At 40.0% G+C, this 17,464-nt stretch overlaps 1 protein-coding gene across 1 annotated transcript in view; it reads left to right on the forward strand.

The window, feature by feature from the left end:
- Window positions 1-795: 795 nt before the first annotated feature.
- The window catches only part of ANO1 (anoctamin 1), a 116,499-nt gene continuing 99,830 nt past the window's right edge, over window positions 796-17,464 (forward strand). The window contains exon 1 of the mRNA XM_077820152.1: window positions 796-853. Coding sequence (XP_077676278.1) covers window positions 796-853 — 58 coding nt within the window. The remainder of the gene's footprint in view (window positions 854-17,464) is intronic.

Genomic DNA, 17,464 nt, shown 5'->3' on the forward strand with positions numbered 1-17,464 from the left:
AAGCCAGCAAAGCAAAGCACGGGCGCTGGTGGGGCCCCTGGGTGATGCCGGGAGCTCGAAGCTGGTCTCTGCGCTACCGTGAGCGGGAAGTGCGCCCAAGTCTTCCTCGGGCGGTTCCTCCGGCAGCTTAGGGTCCGCGTGTGCGTCGGTGAGCCCCGGATCCGGGAGAGGTTTGGACCATGTGGGAAGAGACGCTCCCATCCGCCTGCTCCCGGCTGGATTTTCGTGCATAGTTCTGCACCCATCTGAGTCACGCGGGGGGACGGGGGAGGGGGGCTGGGTTCCCACTGCCTTATGTCTCCAGCGGACGCAGTTCGCGTGAGCGGACTGGGCGCAGAGCGCTGCTATTTAAAGTCAGTGCCGCTCTCTTCGCCAGGGGGGCTCCTCGCGCAGCGGCTGCAGTAGCAGCAGCGATCAATTTAAACCTCCTGTGCCGGGCAGAGGCTGCATCTGTGACTCCTTGCAAGGGGAGCAGGGTCAGCTCTTTGGTGCGTTTTAAGCTGCTCTGTTTTCCAGGGCAATTTTGGGAATTCTCTCTCTCTCTCTCTCTCTCTTTCAAATTTGGCTGCCTTCAATTCCAGGGATCCTACTTTTATTGTTAGTGGTGGTAGTAGGATTGCTTGCAAGTGTGCTGTGTGGCAACCTGCAGTAGCGGACTGGCTTCTTGTGCCCATTGAATGAGAGCTACCCCCTCCCCCCCCCAAAAAAAAAAAGGCAAAGAGGAAGGATCCCTTCAAGTTCAAATATTCTTTTTGGTACTAATTTGCAGCTGAGCTTTCCAGGCTTGGATAAGAAATGGATAAGGATGAGCTTGACCTTCACAGAATCCCCCCAGAGGCACCTTGGGGGCCACGTAAGTGTTTATAGCAATGGGGGAGGGGGGATGCAAAAGGTCTTAGAGTTTGGAGCTTGGGGATGTTGTTTAAGGGAACGTCATTTTACTCTAGTCTGGTAATTCTAAAGGAAAACCAGATTATCCAAATGCTTCCCCATCAGAAGTGCCATATTAAGGAACTTACTAGCAATTTTTATTTAATACTTTAAAATTCCAGGAGTAATATCCTACTTAGCAAAGTACTGGCAAAAATAAGTCTTTATTTTCTTCTAAAACATAAAACATGATCAGTCATAGCTGCCCAAATATAGCAATTGAAAGCTCAAGTCTTACAAAGCCAATCTACCCATGAAACACTGAAAAATGTGGTATGTGGTAATGATATATAAACAAATACTATTTCAATGAATTCACATTATAAAACCGAAGACAAACAAAGAAGGATTTAAATTGAAATGTCTTTCCGTGTGTGTATAAATGAGGTGTGCAGCTAATCAGTAATGTATTTGTTAAATAAGGTAATTTGTGTATCCCACTGTTAATTAATGAGTGCAAACAGACATCTATCGATTGGAGAGTGAAAGTACATTCCTTGGCTGAGAACTTACTTAACATTTAGAACCAAAGAACAGATACCTTGGATGATATGGGGCACAGGGAGAGAATTTCCTTGGTTTCCCCATAGAAATAAATCATTGCCGTGTATATGTACATCTATATGCACACACACAAAAAAATTCACTTACTTCAACAGTTGGAAAACAAATGACACTATCAATGTTTATTGAATGAAATTTTCTCCTAGTTTAGAGGCTGTTAAACTCAGAATTGAGCTGCTAAGCAGGAACATACTGTAACACTTGATTATCCAGCTGAATTGTATACAAACGAAGTAAATTTAGAATGGCAACGTTTATAAATTCCATACTTTACAATCAAAATTCCAAATCTAACTATGTGCTGCTAAGAATAGCATGGGGAGCCCTTTCTTCACTCCCTTTTTTTGGATTCCCATGAAGACTGTTATCCTAAAGTCTGCGTATTAAACAGCCAAATATTTAACTGGAGTTCAGCCCATTTCTAAAAGTAACACTGTATGCTCATCAAATCTCAGACTAGCCAGAGTGTCTCAGGATAAAAAAGAAAAAAAACTTGTGGAAATAAACCTGACAGAAAACAGCTGGGTTTTATATCAAAATATTGCTCTTCTGCTGTCCATTAATTGCCCCCATGTTAACATATTTATAGTAGAAAAAGAGGTATAACTTCTTCATTTCAAAGTTGAACATGAAGGGGCACTCTGGAGGGGAAAAAAAGCAGGAAAAACAGGGGAAGCTAAAGTGTTATCAAAGTACATCAAGAGTGAAATCAATATGAGGACCGATTAGTACTAAAAAAAAATACTATTTCTCATGAGGCAGGCAGCTATTTATCATAAAGCAATCAAAGTGATAGCCAAAAGAGCTCTGAGAAATTATAAATAATACTTTAGTGACATTCTCCATTTAATTTACTGATTCACCCATTAGAAGCATGAACTGAATGTACCCAATCCCATCAATATGAGCAGGGAACAATTTTTGGTCTCCCAAATACATCATTGCATTTCTATTGACAAGCCATCCAAAACGCTTCTTTTGAATGTTTATAAAAGTATAAGCCATCTAACTACACTGCAGAGCTGTAGATTGTCAGTTTACCTTGGGAACCTTTGCTCCCACTGAAAAATGATGTAGGACCTATTCCTGAAGTCTCTACTTGGTCCTTACTCAAGCAAAACTTCCACTGACTGTGGTTGCAATTTAGCCTGGAGTAAGGATTGAGGGACATGTTTTTAAAAAAACAGAAGAGAATGGGTAAACAAGAAAAATCTGCAAAAAATTGGTTGACTTATGCGAGACTATAGTCGAGCCTAAGTGTCATCAGTGCCCCTCTGCCATTGACTCATCAGAAGCCCCCTCCAGGAATTTTGGGCTTCATTGGTATCATGAAGGGGAAAGATCAAAGGGGATGAGTGTCCTCTGCTGTGTCATGGCCCCCCAAACGCCTAGGCATGTGATAGTGCGCGGCATTGCTAACAGGTTTCAGCATTCTCTTATGCTGTGGAGTTGCAAGTAGAGGTAGTGCTGGGGCTCCCTCTATAAAGGAGGCACGGGCAACATAGTGTCTGAAGGAACCATGCTGGCACAGGTAAGATGATACCTTGGGGAGCAGTTTGGTGGCAATGGGCATGAGGCTCAGTATATCTTTAGGACTGGAAGATGAGGTCTCCTGCAGAACTAGAATGGAAGCAAATCCCCACTTCCAAGTGAAGTTTAAACCTTCAACCCCTTCTTCCCCTCCCCCTTCCCCCTGGGGTGAAATCTTGACCCTACTAAAGTCAATGGGAGTTTTGCCAGGGTTTCACTCCATACCCATTTCCCTGGCTCTCCCTCTAGAAGAGATTATTCAGCTCTGAATTGGAACTTCTAGAGCAGACCTATAGGTTTATTGTTTTTATTACATTTCTGCCCTTGATAACAACACTTGAGCTATTTCCACTACCAGTTAAAGTGATGAATTATCTCCAGCTAATAATTAATCAGTAGTGATGTGACTAACTAATAACCACTTTGATTTAATTAGACTTTCTCTTCCAGCTCTGCAGTCATTCATCTCATTAACTTTGTTTTAATTTGAAATAACTTATTCATTTATGGAGATGGGTACACATTCAGCCTGAACACCTCCAGCAGGTAGTTTTGATTCAGTGACAGTTCTTGGGGTCTGCAGCCAGATGTCTCACTCTGCTGAATAACTTGCGGTACAATATGTCTAGTCCTCCATAAGCCTGGCAGGCAGCAGAACAGTTCACCAGTCACTGCAAGGGGTTATGGAGAAAGTGAGTATCAGGAAATAAGTTACACAGCAGAGCTGGTAATGGGGTTAAGACCCAGCATGTTTACCACAACCAGAAGCTGCTATAGCTATGGTCTGTTACGCAACTGTAGTTATGAAATATGGAAGAAGGCTAGCCTGCCAAAACAGAAGGCAGAAGAGTCACCCTGGGAAGTGGGAGCATTTGTTGGCACCAAGAGGGAAAAAATGTCCCTTTTAAATTGTATTATACCCCCTGGATTCTGATGAGAAAAGGAAATGCTGGGGACTCACTGTGAGTGAGGAGAGAGACTGTATTCAATCACTTTTCTTGGGGAATCTTAGCAGACATTGCAGATTTCAGGGCCTGATCCTGGTGCTGAATGCCCTCATCTCCCATTGGCTTCAAAACACTGAGCACTTCTCAGGAACTGCTCAGCACCTTGGTACGACTGAGACTTTGGCAAGCCGCTTTCTGGTGCATTTATGGCAGCCTTCTTCACACATGGTTAGAGTAAACCCCAAAAGTAAATACAAGAGAGGCATTTAGCTCTAATTCATCCACCATCAGTAGGGGTATTTACCATACATTCTAAAAACAAAGCTAAGTATAACTCAAAAGCTTTTACAGCCTCACAATGTATATTCTGAGGTCTGAATCCTGTATGGTGCTGTGTATGCTGAAGTCAATGAGAGATGAGGGTGTTGAGGAACTGTCTGGATTGGGCCTATATTGAATACATGGAATTGACCTCATACAAGGTGACAAAGCATTTCAAGAACTGTAGTCTTCAGAGTTCCATTTCATATGCAGTCACAGTTATTTTGTAGGTAAATAATAATCTATTATTTATTTTGACTCCAAGGGCATAAGCAGGCATATGTCACAATTTGTTTTTTTTTTCCCCTTGTGATAATGGCTAGGGTCATGACAATATACCTCTGGATATATAATATCTAACTGGATCTGCTTGGCTAGTGACCATATTATGTGAAATTGGTCTGCATACCTTAGGAGATTCCAGTAATAGCATGGATGGGAACAAGAGGAAAAAGTGTATATGCAAATTTAAAATGATGAGCCCCAACCATGTTTGCCATAAACATTCTGCCTTTATAATTGGATCCTACAATCCACATGCAGGCAGCACTTACTTTGACTTTAAGAGTGGTTATATGCATGAAAGCATTGTATCTCCATCACTTGTAGAACACCTGTCACACTGACACCTTCAATACCCTAGTCATACTATTAAAAAGGCAGTCCTGTGCCAGCTGTTATACCAATGTGTTCTCTGAGAAATTCCTGCTATTTTTGGTTCTAAGTATAGGAAAATATTGCAATGTCTTAGCTGCTACTCTGAGATAATTTAAATAAAGGTAAGCTTTTTAACAGCAATCAAAATAGGTGGCTTGTAAGTTAGAGCCCTCTCATGCAAACTTTTATTCATGCAAATGGTCCTTGTAATATTTATACTCTGGGATTGTTAGTGCTGGTTAGGACTACTCGCATGTATATGGGTTTGCAGGTTCTAAGCCCTTAGAGTGCAACTCCCCAAGATGGAATTTGTCACTTTTTAAATAATCTTTAAAGTTCCATAGATAGATAGATAGCTATCTTTACAGAGAATATCGCTGCTTTTTTTTTTTTTAAGAGGTTACAAGGGAACTTGTACAACATTTTTCTCCTAGGTCAGTTGCACAGCATAGATGCTTATTGGTCATATTATAATCCTGATACTAAGCCTTTTTACAGCACATTTCAAATTGCTTTACAAACATTTAAGGTATCATGTCAGCATCCTGTGAGGCTGGAAAATATTATCTCCATTTTACAGAAGGAAGGATTCAGGCAGAGAAATTCAGTGACTTAACTTTGGCTATAGAGCAAATTAGTTTGAGAACTGAGTTTAAAACTCAGGTGTTTCTGGATGCCAGGCCTGTGACCATTCCTGTCTGTATGCCAGGAAACTTGATCAGTATGCACCAGTATGTGCAAAATTCTCTCTCCTGTCCACACTACAGATATTTATTGCCTGTTCTGCACTCACTGATGTCAGTTGAAGTTCTGCTCATAGAACAAGCTCAGAATATGGTATAGAAATCTGCATGGCTGATGAGATCAAATAGCAAAATTCTGTCCAAGGAGAAGAGATTAAACTAATTTTAAAAGCACCCGGTTAATAATGACAGGAAAGGAAACGCATAAACAACTATTAAATTCACAAATACAAAATTCAGAACATGTTGCCTTGTATTAGGTAAATCACACAACCACTGTTCTGAGCCGGCTATTCTGAGCAGATACTTAACGTTGGCCTTTTGATGCTGCTGAAGTAAGGATGAAAGACTTTTAGACTCTTGTCTTCACTGTATCCCTAAATATAAATAGCTTGCTCTAAAATATAATTTATCCATGCCACCTTTTTCCATTGCTTTTATTTTTGGGGCAGTTTTACAATTGACTTCAGTGGGATAAGATAGGGCCTTATTTAGGACTCTCAGGGTTTGACTCCTTAACTTCAGTGGGGTTTGAAAGTGTTCAGCTCCTTACAGGATCTGGGCCTGCTTAGTGTGATCAATAACAGGAAGAAATTTATTCATTTATGTCTAGTCTGTCATATTGTTCTATTATCTCTTCAAAATCTTGTTTCCCATCCCCTATATGTTTGTGTATAGTGACTGATTTTTAAACTTTTTTTTTTTTCTGGACTGGCATGTAGAAATTCAAAGAACTTTGTGCCAACCCAGGGGGAAAATTATTGCAATATACAAAAGAAGGAAGTGTTTGTGCCAAAAGTCACTAAATTGACCCAAACTGATTTGTGGTACTGATGTCTTAAAAGGCAATTCTGCACGTGCATCTGTGTGAATACACTTTTCCATCCCTATTCTAGCACCAGAGCCACTGCAGGAAAAATTTCAGGGAGAGCAGCAGACCTAGTGGGTGTGTTTCACTGACTTGTGTGCATATGCTCCCTGACTTGATAGTGGCAGTGTATGCACGTGTACGTACACACACACACACAGTGTTATGAGTAGGAACAATCTGTTCATTGGGTTGCTGAGAGATGAACATTCAGGCATCCATTAAAACTGTTTTCTTGAACATGAGTATGGGCCCATTTGGTGGTTATGTGTGTGAGGGAGCTGAATAAGGCCATGTGTCCTCTGCTCTAATATTCAAGTGTGCACACTGCCAATATCAATTGAAGATGTGTATTGAATGGTTTGGGGCATCAGATGTGGCAGCAGTGAGAGGATAAGACTGAACAGACTATGTCAAAGCAAGCTCTGTCATGTACAGTGAAGCCCTGGTATAGTTCTACTTACTGGTAGAAATTATTACATTGCTGTATATATCCTGTGTTCACTGGCACAGAGTCTGAACCTGGTCTAAAGATGAAAAATGATTTTCTATATGTAATATGCATTTCAGCATGTGGTCAGGCAAACCTCGTGCAGATGCTGGTATCTGAGTGCATATTGTGAATGTTCTTTTTGATGAATGACGAGTCAAGGTTTCTAAAAATAAACTAATGGTTTTTCCTTTTTTTATTTCCTGTGACTTAATATATTTTATTCAACCATATAATTACCAGGAGACTTAGTGTAACAGCTGAGTTACCAAGTTTGGATATGGAACTAAACTGTCTCACCATTTGCAGTGGGGGTAGAGGATTAGGATCCTGGGTTTGTGATGTGTGTTGAGGATGGAAGGGGAATGGATCCAGGGTTCTGCTTCAGGCTTCTTTCTAATACAGAATGTTCACATGTTTTATTTGTAGAATATTGGGAAATGCCCTCTCCTGTCCCTTTAGCACTGTGGAGATCGTTGGAAAGACCTTGTAAATAAATGCATCTGCACAATCAGCAAAAGAGAATCTAAGAAATCTATTAAGGTCTGTTAATTACTAAAATAATTAAGCGTGAGGGAGCTTCCTATTAACTATTCCCTCAACACCACTCCTAATACTGAGCAGGCTATAGTCCAAAATAACAATTACTTCCACTTCATTAAGTCAAGCAAAATTTTTTTTACATAATTTAAGCTTCCTAGCACATACTCTCAGTTCATCATCTTGCTGATAAGCCCATAATCTTGCATTCAAATAGGTCTGAAGATATATGCATTTCATTCAGATTTTAAGTAAGCGAAGAGTCCACCTTTTTGTGGGGATTATCTACTAAAATATCGGGATCTTCTAACCTATACAAATCATAAGTTACTATCTTGTTTCTGTGTCCTTGGAAAATATAGGGCCCAATCTAAAATATGTCTGGATGTCAATGGGAAATTGAGGGAGTACATCTCTTTAGAGGAGACTTGGAGCACTTCCCAGGATCAGGTCCATACAGTACCCTGTATATCCAGTGCAAAAGCAAACCTTATAGAGTATACTATCTATCTCTCAAAAAGGTACATCTTTAGGCAGTATAATGTATGCCTGATATAAGGGCTTGTCTTATAGGATATGCTGTATGGACAATGGATGGGGAGGGCTTACTGAAGTCCACTATGCATTGTAATAATAAAAATGGAATGACCGAATTGACTAGAGACATGACTGGGTAGTAATAAAACCTCCCTTCAATATGATAGGTAGAGTTCTCAGGGCTGCTGTGTCCAGACAAGTGATTAAAGAAATTTAGACCATAACAATATACTGTACATGTTTCTAAGTGATCTCTACTCCTTGACCTTGTGTGTATTATAAGATTAAAATAAGAATTTTCTCTTTTCCCATTCCATGTATTCCTTTTCTGGGCTTATGAGATACAGGCTCTTAAGTTTTTGGTACGTACAGTATGTACTATGTCTGTGCATTCTAATCCACACTACTAGCATTTCTTTATAGCCTCTGTTTGCAAATATATTTTGTATGAAAGATTGTTTCCTTTTTGTCCTTTTGGGAGCCATAACATGTTTAGCTTTATCCACACCTGTGCTTAGAATTACTGTTGCACTGTTTGCTGAAAACTAGAATTTCTGTTAATGTCAGTATATAGGGTCTTGTGAAAGGCATCCAAATCATAGATTCTGAATGTCTAGATGACGAAATGAAATAAAAGTTTGAAAGTTGGACCAGGGGGGAAAAAAGTTAGTTTTATCTTTGGATCCATGCTTGTGTCTTCCATTTTCTTCAATGAAAGACACCTATAAACACTGGCAGAATTTAGCCCTAATCATTTTAATTCAGTGTATTGGGATTGCAGGTTTCCAGGGACGTGGAATTCAATGATCTAAAAGTAGAATCTTATTAGTAGGTGACCTGAATTCTGTCTGAACAGTTTTCTAGGTCCTCTGCTGATCACAGGGAAGCAGATTTGAAATATTATTTCACCTTTACAGTCATTATCAATAATGATATTTGGCAGGCAGTTGAGCCTGGGCTAAAATGCATTTCAGAATGAAAGCTCAGTTTAAGGCATGCCTTGGAGACTGACTTAAACCAAACAACAAAGACAAGAAATTCAGTATTATAACTGAAACCCTGAGAAAGGTTCAGCTATTGTGCCATGGTGTTGTACAGGAGGTTCAGGCTTTCCAAACACAGAAATGTATTACATATCTGAGCTATAGTACCTAAGGACATTCTCATACTGAGTAAATTCTCTTTTAAGGTGGGTGAGGAGGCTAGATTGAGGTCCAAGGATTAAACACTGATATGTAACATTAATCTGAATAATCCTGTTGAGGTGGGTTTATAATGGAATAAATCTTTTGTACTTCTATAGCACCTTCCAACTGCAGATATCAAAGAACAAACCATAATGAGCTTGCAATGGGGTTGCACAGATGTACCTGAGGGCATGATTTGGAGAAAACAGGTGTCGCACAGGTCTTACTGAGAGTATGATTTGGCTTGCCAACCCTTTATTACGCATGATTATGATGAGGAGAGGACTTGACTTTCGGATTTGAATTTGTTGGGCTGGCAGTTGAGGGCAAAACCTTTTTCCTTCCAACCTGAGTAAATTTGAAATGGAGTCAATGAGAGATAATAAAACATGGAACTACATAGTGGCATTTTTGCAAAGTAGGCTGCTGCAAATTGCAGTGGAGGAGACCAAAACAGCATATTTCTGCCCTGAATCAGGGGAGTGCAATGATTGTGTTAAGCCATCTTTGCAACCCCACTTCTGAGCTGCTCCAGGTGTTCCTCAGCTACAGCTCAGGATCTGGGCCTAAAGTTACCATGCTACACTCATTAGTTTGGCTGTCTGCTTCAAAGAGATCATTGGCTGATCAGCACATTTAGAAAATATGGCTTCATTTTAGGTCCATATTAGTTTCCTCTCAGAGCAAATATGGTCTCAAACTAGGGTTACGATAATAACTGATAATAATGCTAACATCAGCTGGAAGAAAAACTGTGCCTTAAAAATACCATTTCAAATGATCATGTAAAAAGTATTTTTTCTTCATGCTGGTCCAGTAAATAAGTTTATGATAGACGTATGAATCTTCAAAAAGGGAGAAAAAAATCACTGCCAGAATATAAATGATTCGTTGGATGACAGAAAGCAGAACCTCTACAGCCTGCCAATGGAAAAGCAGAACCCTTTTTCACACTGTAGACTTTTAAAATTTTATAATAATACCTGCTGCATAAATATAAGCCTTCCACGTTAGTTGTTTTTAAATGGTAGGTACATTAATTTCATTTTAATCTTTCTCCTTTCAGCAGCTTGCTAATAATCCTTCTGCTAAAGAAGCTAGGCTCTTGTTTCCAAAATATAATTTTTTTTACTTTTTTCTATTAAAATGAATGAAGCCTCTTTTTTGAGTCAGTTTCTCTGTCTTGCAATGTATTTTTCCAAAATAGTTTATCTAAGGCTAGTCTTGAAAGTTTTTGAGTCTAATCAGGCAAAGCACTTAAGCAAGTGCTTTAATTTTAAACATGTGAGTAGTCCCAATGATCACTTTTGGTGAAGAACAAGGTGGTCAAGTGGCTGAAGGCCTGATCTGCAGATGCTAAGCAGCCTCCATTTATAACCACCTTCAGTTAGGGTTGCCAATCCTCCAGGATTGTCCTGGAGTTTCCAGGAATTAAAGACTAATCTTTAATTAAAGATTAATGTCATGTGATGAAACCTTCAGGAATATGTCCAACCAAAACTGGCAACCCTACTTTCAGTAAAAATTTAATTTGCATAGTACTTTCCAAGATGTTCTCAGCACCCACCACTAGCATAGCCTAAACTGAAACACAGGGACGCTACTCTTTCTTTTAACTACTGAGTCATATTACAAGTTAGAGTCTGCATCCCTTTCTCAGGAATATTTTTAATTACATCAGTGGGTGTTTAGTCTGAGTAAGAAGTGTGGGATCAGTCCACTCTTCCTTAAAGACCCAATCCTGTGAGGTGCTGAGCATCCTGAATTCCAGTTAAATTACAAAGGAGCCTGTTCTACCTCCAATTTAAGCCAGTGAGAGTTTTGCCATTGACTTCACTTCTGGAGCAGAAACACAGGTCTAATTGGAGTTAAAAATCCACTAACTCACAGGATCTAGCACTAAATCTTTATAGCAATGTCCAGTCAAAGCAGTCCTGGAGGGCCAGATACTGGTTTTGGTATGTTCACATAATTCACCTGAAAGCAGTAAAGATCTAGTCATGCAACTGGCTCTCTCCAGACAGACCCCAACACATAGTAAAGTCTGGGGCCCAGAACTGCCCACGCAGAATCAACTGCAGAATTTAAGCTTGGAAGTTTTTGCAGGTTGGAAAAAACACAGATCTATTTAAACGTCTATTAAAAATAATAGTTAAAACAAATGCATTCTGTGTATAAACTGCCTGTGGCTCAATACTAATCAACTGGAGAATATTCAATTGAAAAATAATCAGTTCTCCTAGTCATACTTTTTCAGAGGGGTGACACATCCAAACACATTGAGGTTCAGTTTCAGCTCAAAACACTGGACAAATTTCAGCCCTTACCAAATGTAATCCCCTTGCCCTTTTGTTTCACAGCGGATTTTGGAACAGAATGTTTACATCTTGCCTCCTCTCTGTGTGGCTGCTTCTATTATTACTGTCTTTTTTAGGAATAGGGTTTAAGACATAAAAAAGATGAAAATACAGGAGATAAAACAGAGACAGAAGTGGAGGGGGAAGGAGACACTTTAAAATAAACTCTGAGCTGGAAGTTTGCATTCTGTCCGGAACCTGAATTAGTTTTGGAGCAGCCTCATTATTTTTAATATCTATTTCCCCACTTGACTCTTCTGTCAGCTTTTTCCTTATTTATCATCTAAGTGACCCCTGAGGGGACACTTGTGAAAGAAATCTAATCTGTAGTGAAGGACAAAAATGCAGCTTTTGTTAAACTGCAAATGACTTGATAAGTTGGCAAAACCAAACATTTTTGAATTCCCATAAGAATTTGAAAATACATCTGGTTCTTCTTCCCCCCCAAATAATGCTGCATTGTTGTGGGGATAGGGAAGACGGAAGCAAAAAGGATGGGGCGGGGAGATATTGTCCCAGTAAAACTCAGGTTGAGCCAATTTTTGGGTGGTTGCCACCTCTTTCCACTTCCGGTGGTTGAGCAAATGCAGATAGGTTTGTAGCAGTCTAAGGGGCGGGGGCTAGGGGGGAACAGTTTCTCCCACTGGTTCACATGAACTGCTCTGAACTGGAACAGATGTGGATGTACAGAACTATCTGCTTACAGCAACCATTCCATTTATAACTGCAATTTTCTATTCAGGTCTTTATCATTTTAACTTATTTTGTGCTTCCACATTCTGTTCCAAAAACCACATAATAAAATAGCCCCAATTGGGTGGGTTTTCAACGTGCATTCAAAAATGTTGGAAATGTTATTCTTTGCATGACTTTACAAGAGCAAGACTTTTCTGTTCAATGCTTTATTGGTAATAGTGATAGTCTGAGGCAGTGTTCATTTTGGGTCTGGAGCCTGTGTAAGTTGGGTTCAGAATGCTGGCTCAGGATCAAATTAGGGCTACTCTGGCTTCAGATTCAAGGGTGCTAAAAGCTCACAAAATGTTCCTTACAATATTTAATCTTAAACTGGTCCTTTCATAAAACATATCTTTTAGTGGCCAATGTTCAAACTAGATGTAGAAAATAGATCCCTTCTTGGTTTGGATGAAAAACCTAACCAGATCAGTAATGACCAATTCAGATCCAGGGATTCAAATCCAGTTCCCCTGAAATTCAGGCCTCTGTGTGGATGGTGGTTCAGATGAGCTCCTACATTGTTAAACTCTTCATTAATAAAATTCAGCATTGAATGCTTTCCATTCCATCGTACATAAGAACACAAGAATGGCCATAGTGGGTAAGACCAGTAGTCCATCTAGCCCCATATCCTGTCTTCTGACAGTGGCCGGTGCAAGATGCTTTAGAAGGAGTGAACAGAACAAGGCAATTTATCAAGTGATCCGTCCCCTGTTATCCAGTCCCAGCTTCTAGTAGATAGTGGCCTAGGGACATCTATATCATGAGGATGTATCTTTGACCATCTTGGCTAATAGTCATTTTGGACCTATCTGCCATGAACGTATGTAATTATTTGTTAACGGAGTTATATTTTTGGCCTTCACAACATCCTCTGGCAATGAGTTCCACAGGTTGGCTGTGCACCCTGTGAAGAAGCAGTTTATGTTTGTTTTAAACCTGCTGCTTGTTAATTTCATTGTGTGACCCCTGGGTTTGTGTATTATCTGAAGGAGTAAATGACATTTTTTCTCCACACCATTCATGATTTTATAGACCTCTATCATATTCCTCCCCCCCCCCCCCGAGTCATCTCTTTTCTAAGCTGAATACTCCAAGTCTTTTTACTCTTTCCTCATATGGAAGCTGTTCCTTACCCCTAATCATTTTTGTTGCCCTTCTCTGCTTTTTTCCAATTCTAATATATCTTTTTTGAGATGGGGTGACCAGAACTGCACACAGTATTCAAGTTGTGGGTGTACCAGGATTCTATATAGCAACATTATATTTTCTGTCTTCTCTATTCCTTTCCTAACATTCTGTTAGCTTTTTTGCTGATGCTGAACAATGAGCAGATGTTTTCAGAGATCTATCCAGGATGATTCCAAGATCTTTCTTGAGTGGTAGCAGCTAATTTAGAGCCCATCATTTTGTATGTATAGTTGGATTATGTTTTCCAACATGCACTGCATTTATTAGCATTGACTTTCATCTGCCATTTTCTTGCCCAGTCACCCAGTTTTGTGAGATCCCTTTGAAACTCTTCAGAGTATGCTTTGGAGTTAACTATCTTGAGTAATTGTGTATTATCTGCAAACTTTGCCACCTCACTGTTTACCCCTTTTTCCAGATCATGTATGAATATGTTGAACATCTCTGGTCCCAGTACAGATCCTTGGGGAACCCTGATATTTACCTCTCTCTGCTGCGAAAGTCCATTTATTCCTACCCTTTGTTTCCTATCTTTTAACCAGTTACTAATTCATGAGAGTACTTTCCCTCTTATCCCATGACTCTTTAAGTTGCATAAAAGCCTTTGGTGAGGGACCTTGTCAAAGGCTTTCTGAAAGTCCAAGTACACTATATCAACTGAATCACCCTTGTCTACATGTTTATTTGACACCCCCGCCCCCAAAGAATTCTGATAGATTGGTGAGGCATGATTTCCCTTTACAAAAGCTGTGTTGACTCTTCCCCCAACGTATTGTGTTTATCTATGTGTCTGATCATTCTGTTCTTTGCTATAGTTTCAACCAATTTGCCTGGTACTGAATTTAGGCTTACTAGGCTATAATTGCCAGTATCACCTCTGGAACCTTTTAAAAAATTGGCGTTACATTAGCTATCCTCCAGTCATCTGGTACAGAGGCTGGTTTAAGTGATAGGTTACATACCAAAGTTAGTAGTTCTGCAATTTCATATTTGAGATCCTTCAGAACTTTTAGGTGAATACCATCTGATATTTATCAACTTGTTCCAAAACACTGACACCTCAATTTGGGACAGTTCCTCACATTTGCCACCTAAAAAGAATGGCCCAGGTGTGGGAATCTCCCTCACATCGTCACAATTAAGTCTCATAACATTTCAGTGTAGTACGTAGTTAAATGTTCTGACTCCTGCTGACTGAGCTGCAAAGAGGTTAAGGGACATGCCGACAGTTGCAGAAGGAATCAGTGGTAATGTTGGCTTTAGAATACAGAAGTTACTGACCCCAGTCCTGTGCTCAGTATACCAGACCACACTGCCTTTATTACAAAATTACTTTAGTGGTCAATTTTTTCAGAATGACTTTGTTTGTTTGAGTATCAGGGGACTGTGCTTGTCAAATTTGTTTTAGCTCTCCACTTTCAGCCTTAATACAGCAAACAAATTCCCCCTAAGTTCAGAGACCGATGTCTCTGAGGTGTCTGGCTATAGGAAAGGTGCTCTCATAATAAAAGTTATCACCCCCTGGGATTCAGGCTAGGGTCATGCTTTCAAAGCTGTCCATTTGAAGTGAGAGGTTTTTTGCTTCCCTTATTATGGTATTGACTAATATGCACTTATGGGAATCTTTATGCATGCTGTATTCTCATACTATTCAGTGGGAGTTTGGTATAGTAAAGAACTGCGGGATCAGATAGCAGGTTGGCAAGTTTTGATGAAAAGGAAGAAGGAGCACCTCCCTTTCATATGCTGACATTTTGTTTGTACAGAAGGAAGTTCTGTAGTCCATTTAAATCCCATCTGCCCAATGTATGTAGCTTGCTATATTTTTATTTTACTTATTTTAATTCCCATTAGGAGTTTTGCATGACAAGAAGCCACAGGAGTTCAGCTTCAAGTGCTTTTCTAATGCCTTTGAATATGTTCATGATTACATCGTCTGTTGATGCCACTAGAAGAGTCCTTGTTTAGCCCCTGAATTGAAAGATTTTCCTCCTAAATAACTGTACTTTCCCTGCACCATCCATTCTAAGCTTTCGCCCTTGCTAGATATGCGTGTAACCTATGAAATTCAGGTGCAGGGTGGTGTGCAGATTTCAAATATTTCCAAAGTTGAGGAAGCTTGGATTTGGAATTCAAGTTTCATATATTACATAGACATAGGATTACATAGGATCTAACTGCAAAATTCAGGTCAAGGCTTAGCTCTGGATATCCAAAGTTCATTGGTGTTTGGACTGGGGCCATCTCTAGTTTGTTCATTCTTTTTCTTGAGCCTGTTACCCTGAATTGTTCTGTCCCCTCTACAATTCGTGATTTATAATTGCCTGATAAAATATTGTCAAGTTCTAGCTTTTATTTAAAGAATATCTAATGTAGGCAACTTAGTATACAATTGTTTGATGGGTCAATTCCACCTTTGTTTGCATTAGCCGGTCCCTGTTGACTTTATCCTTTAAGCAGAAGTAATCTTAGGTAGTCTGGTTTTAGTCTATGACTTTGCTATTTTGTGTTCAGAGTAAACAAAGGCTATAACCCCAAGTGGGTAGAATTACATGGGGGAAAGGAGTGTTCTTTCCTTCAACAAATAAATCAGCTCCTTCTACAATGCAAGAGTATATACCAGTGTAACAGGGTGTGTATAGTAAGCATAAGCAGACATACTAACAGAGGGGAAATCTCTGACAAGTTTTACGTATGTCCCCTGTTCAAGTGAAGTCTTTTAGCAGACAGGTCTGTCACATTTATTCCCTAATAACTTTTGACAATAGGCAGACATTACCACAGAGTTTATTTTCAGGAAGATTGTTTAATTCTGCATCTTGGGTTTTTTTCTGGTTACTTTTCCTTTTTTTTTTTCATACAAAGAATCTGGTCATTTATTGAGTTTGAGGTATGGTTATATTTGGGAAGGAAGCAATAGACACAGAGAACTGCTGGACTATATCTGAGGTGTCTGGCTATAGGAAAGGTGCTCTTAGCTCCCATGATTTCTGCAGACATAATTCCCACTGAAGTGAATGGGAGCTTTGTATACTCCAGTGACTGTAGAATCTGAAGCTGTATCCAGGAATGATTTTATATTCCTGAATTATCTGTTGGTCAGCAGGCAGGGAAAGTAAGACACAATTTTCTTGTACAAGGGAGGAATAGAGTGTTGGTTAGAACCAAGCATCCCTACAGGAGCTCCAATTCACCTTGTTTGCAATGCTCTTACAGTTGCAATCCCCAGACTCTTCTGAGCAGAGATTGAAAATTATGTGGAAATATGCCAAACTGTGTGTCAGAACAGGCCACTTTGTTCTTTGGAGCAAAGGAAATTGAAGCTAGGTTTCCAAAGAGAGATGCTAACCCATTTTGTGTCTTAGCACTGTAAACCTGGGTCTGTGGGACCTGGGCTTGTGGACTTGGTGTTTCCAAGTCCATGCTGGAGTGTCCATATGGCATTGTAAACCTGGGCGTACAATTTCTGGACCTGGGTCTCACGGCTAACATGTACATACTGTATTATGCAGACTTTCTGACTCAAGTTTGCTGCTTGAGCTCATTGCACTGCAAAATGAGAGGCCTTGAACCTCAGTTAGTGGGACTCGGACTCTGACCCACCCCCCCAGCAGGGTCCTAGGACCTGAGTGCTTGCTGACCCGAGTCAGACTGATTTTGAGTGTGAATGGAAGGGGAGCTTGAGCTCAAACCTGAGTCAGAGCTCGGGTTTAGTGTGCAATGTAGAAAACAGACACAGATATTCATTGCTTTCATGTCTCTACATTTACTGCTGCAGTCTCTCCACAACAGTAAACTCTAGGCTGAGCAGCTCCTGAGAGGCACTGAGTGCCCTCCACTCCCTTAGCTTCCCACGGTCAGAGGGCA

Source organism: Eretmochelys imbricata, chromosome 6, assembly GCF_965152235.1.
Source record: "Eretmochelys imbricata isolate rEreImb1 chromosome 6, rEreImb1.hap1, whole genome shotgun sequence".
Lineage (NCBI taxonomy): Eukaryota > Metazoa > Chordata > Testudines > Cheloniidae > Eretmochelys > Eretmochelys imbricata.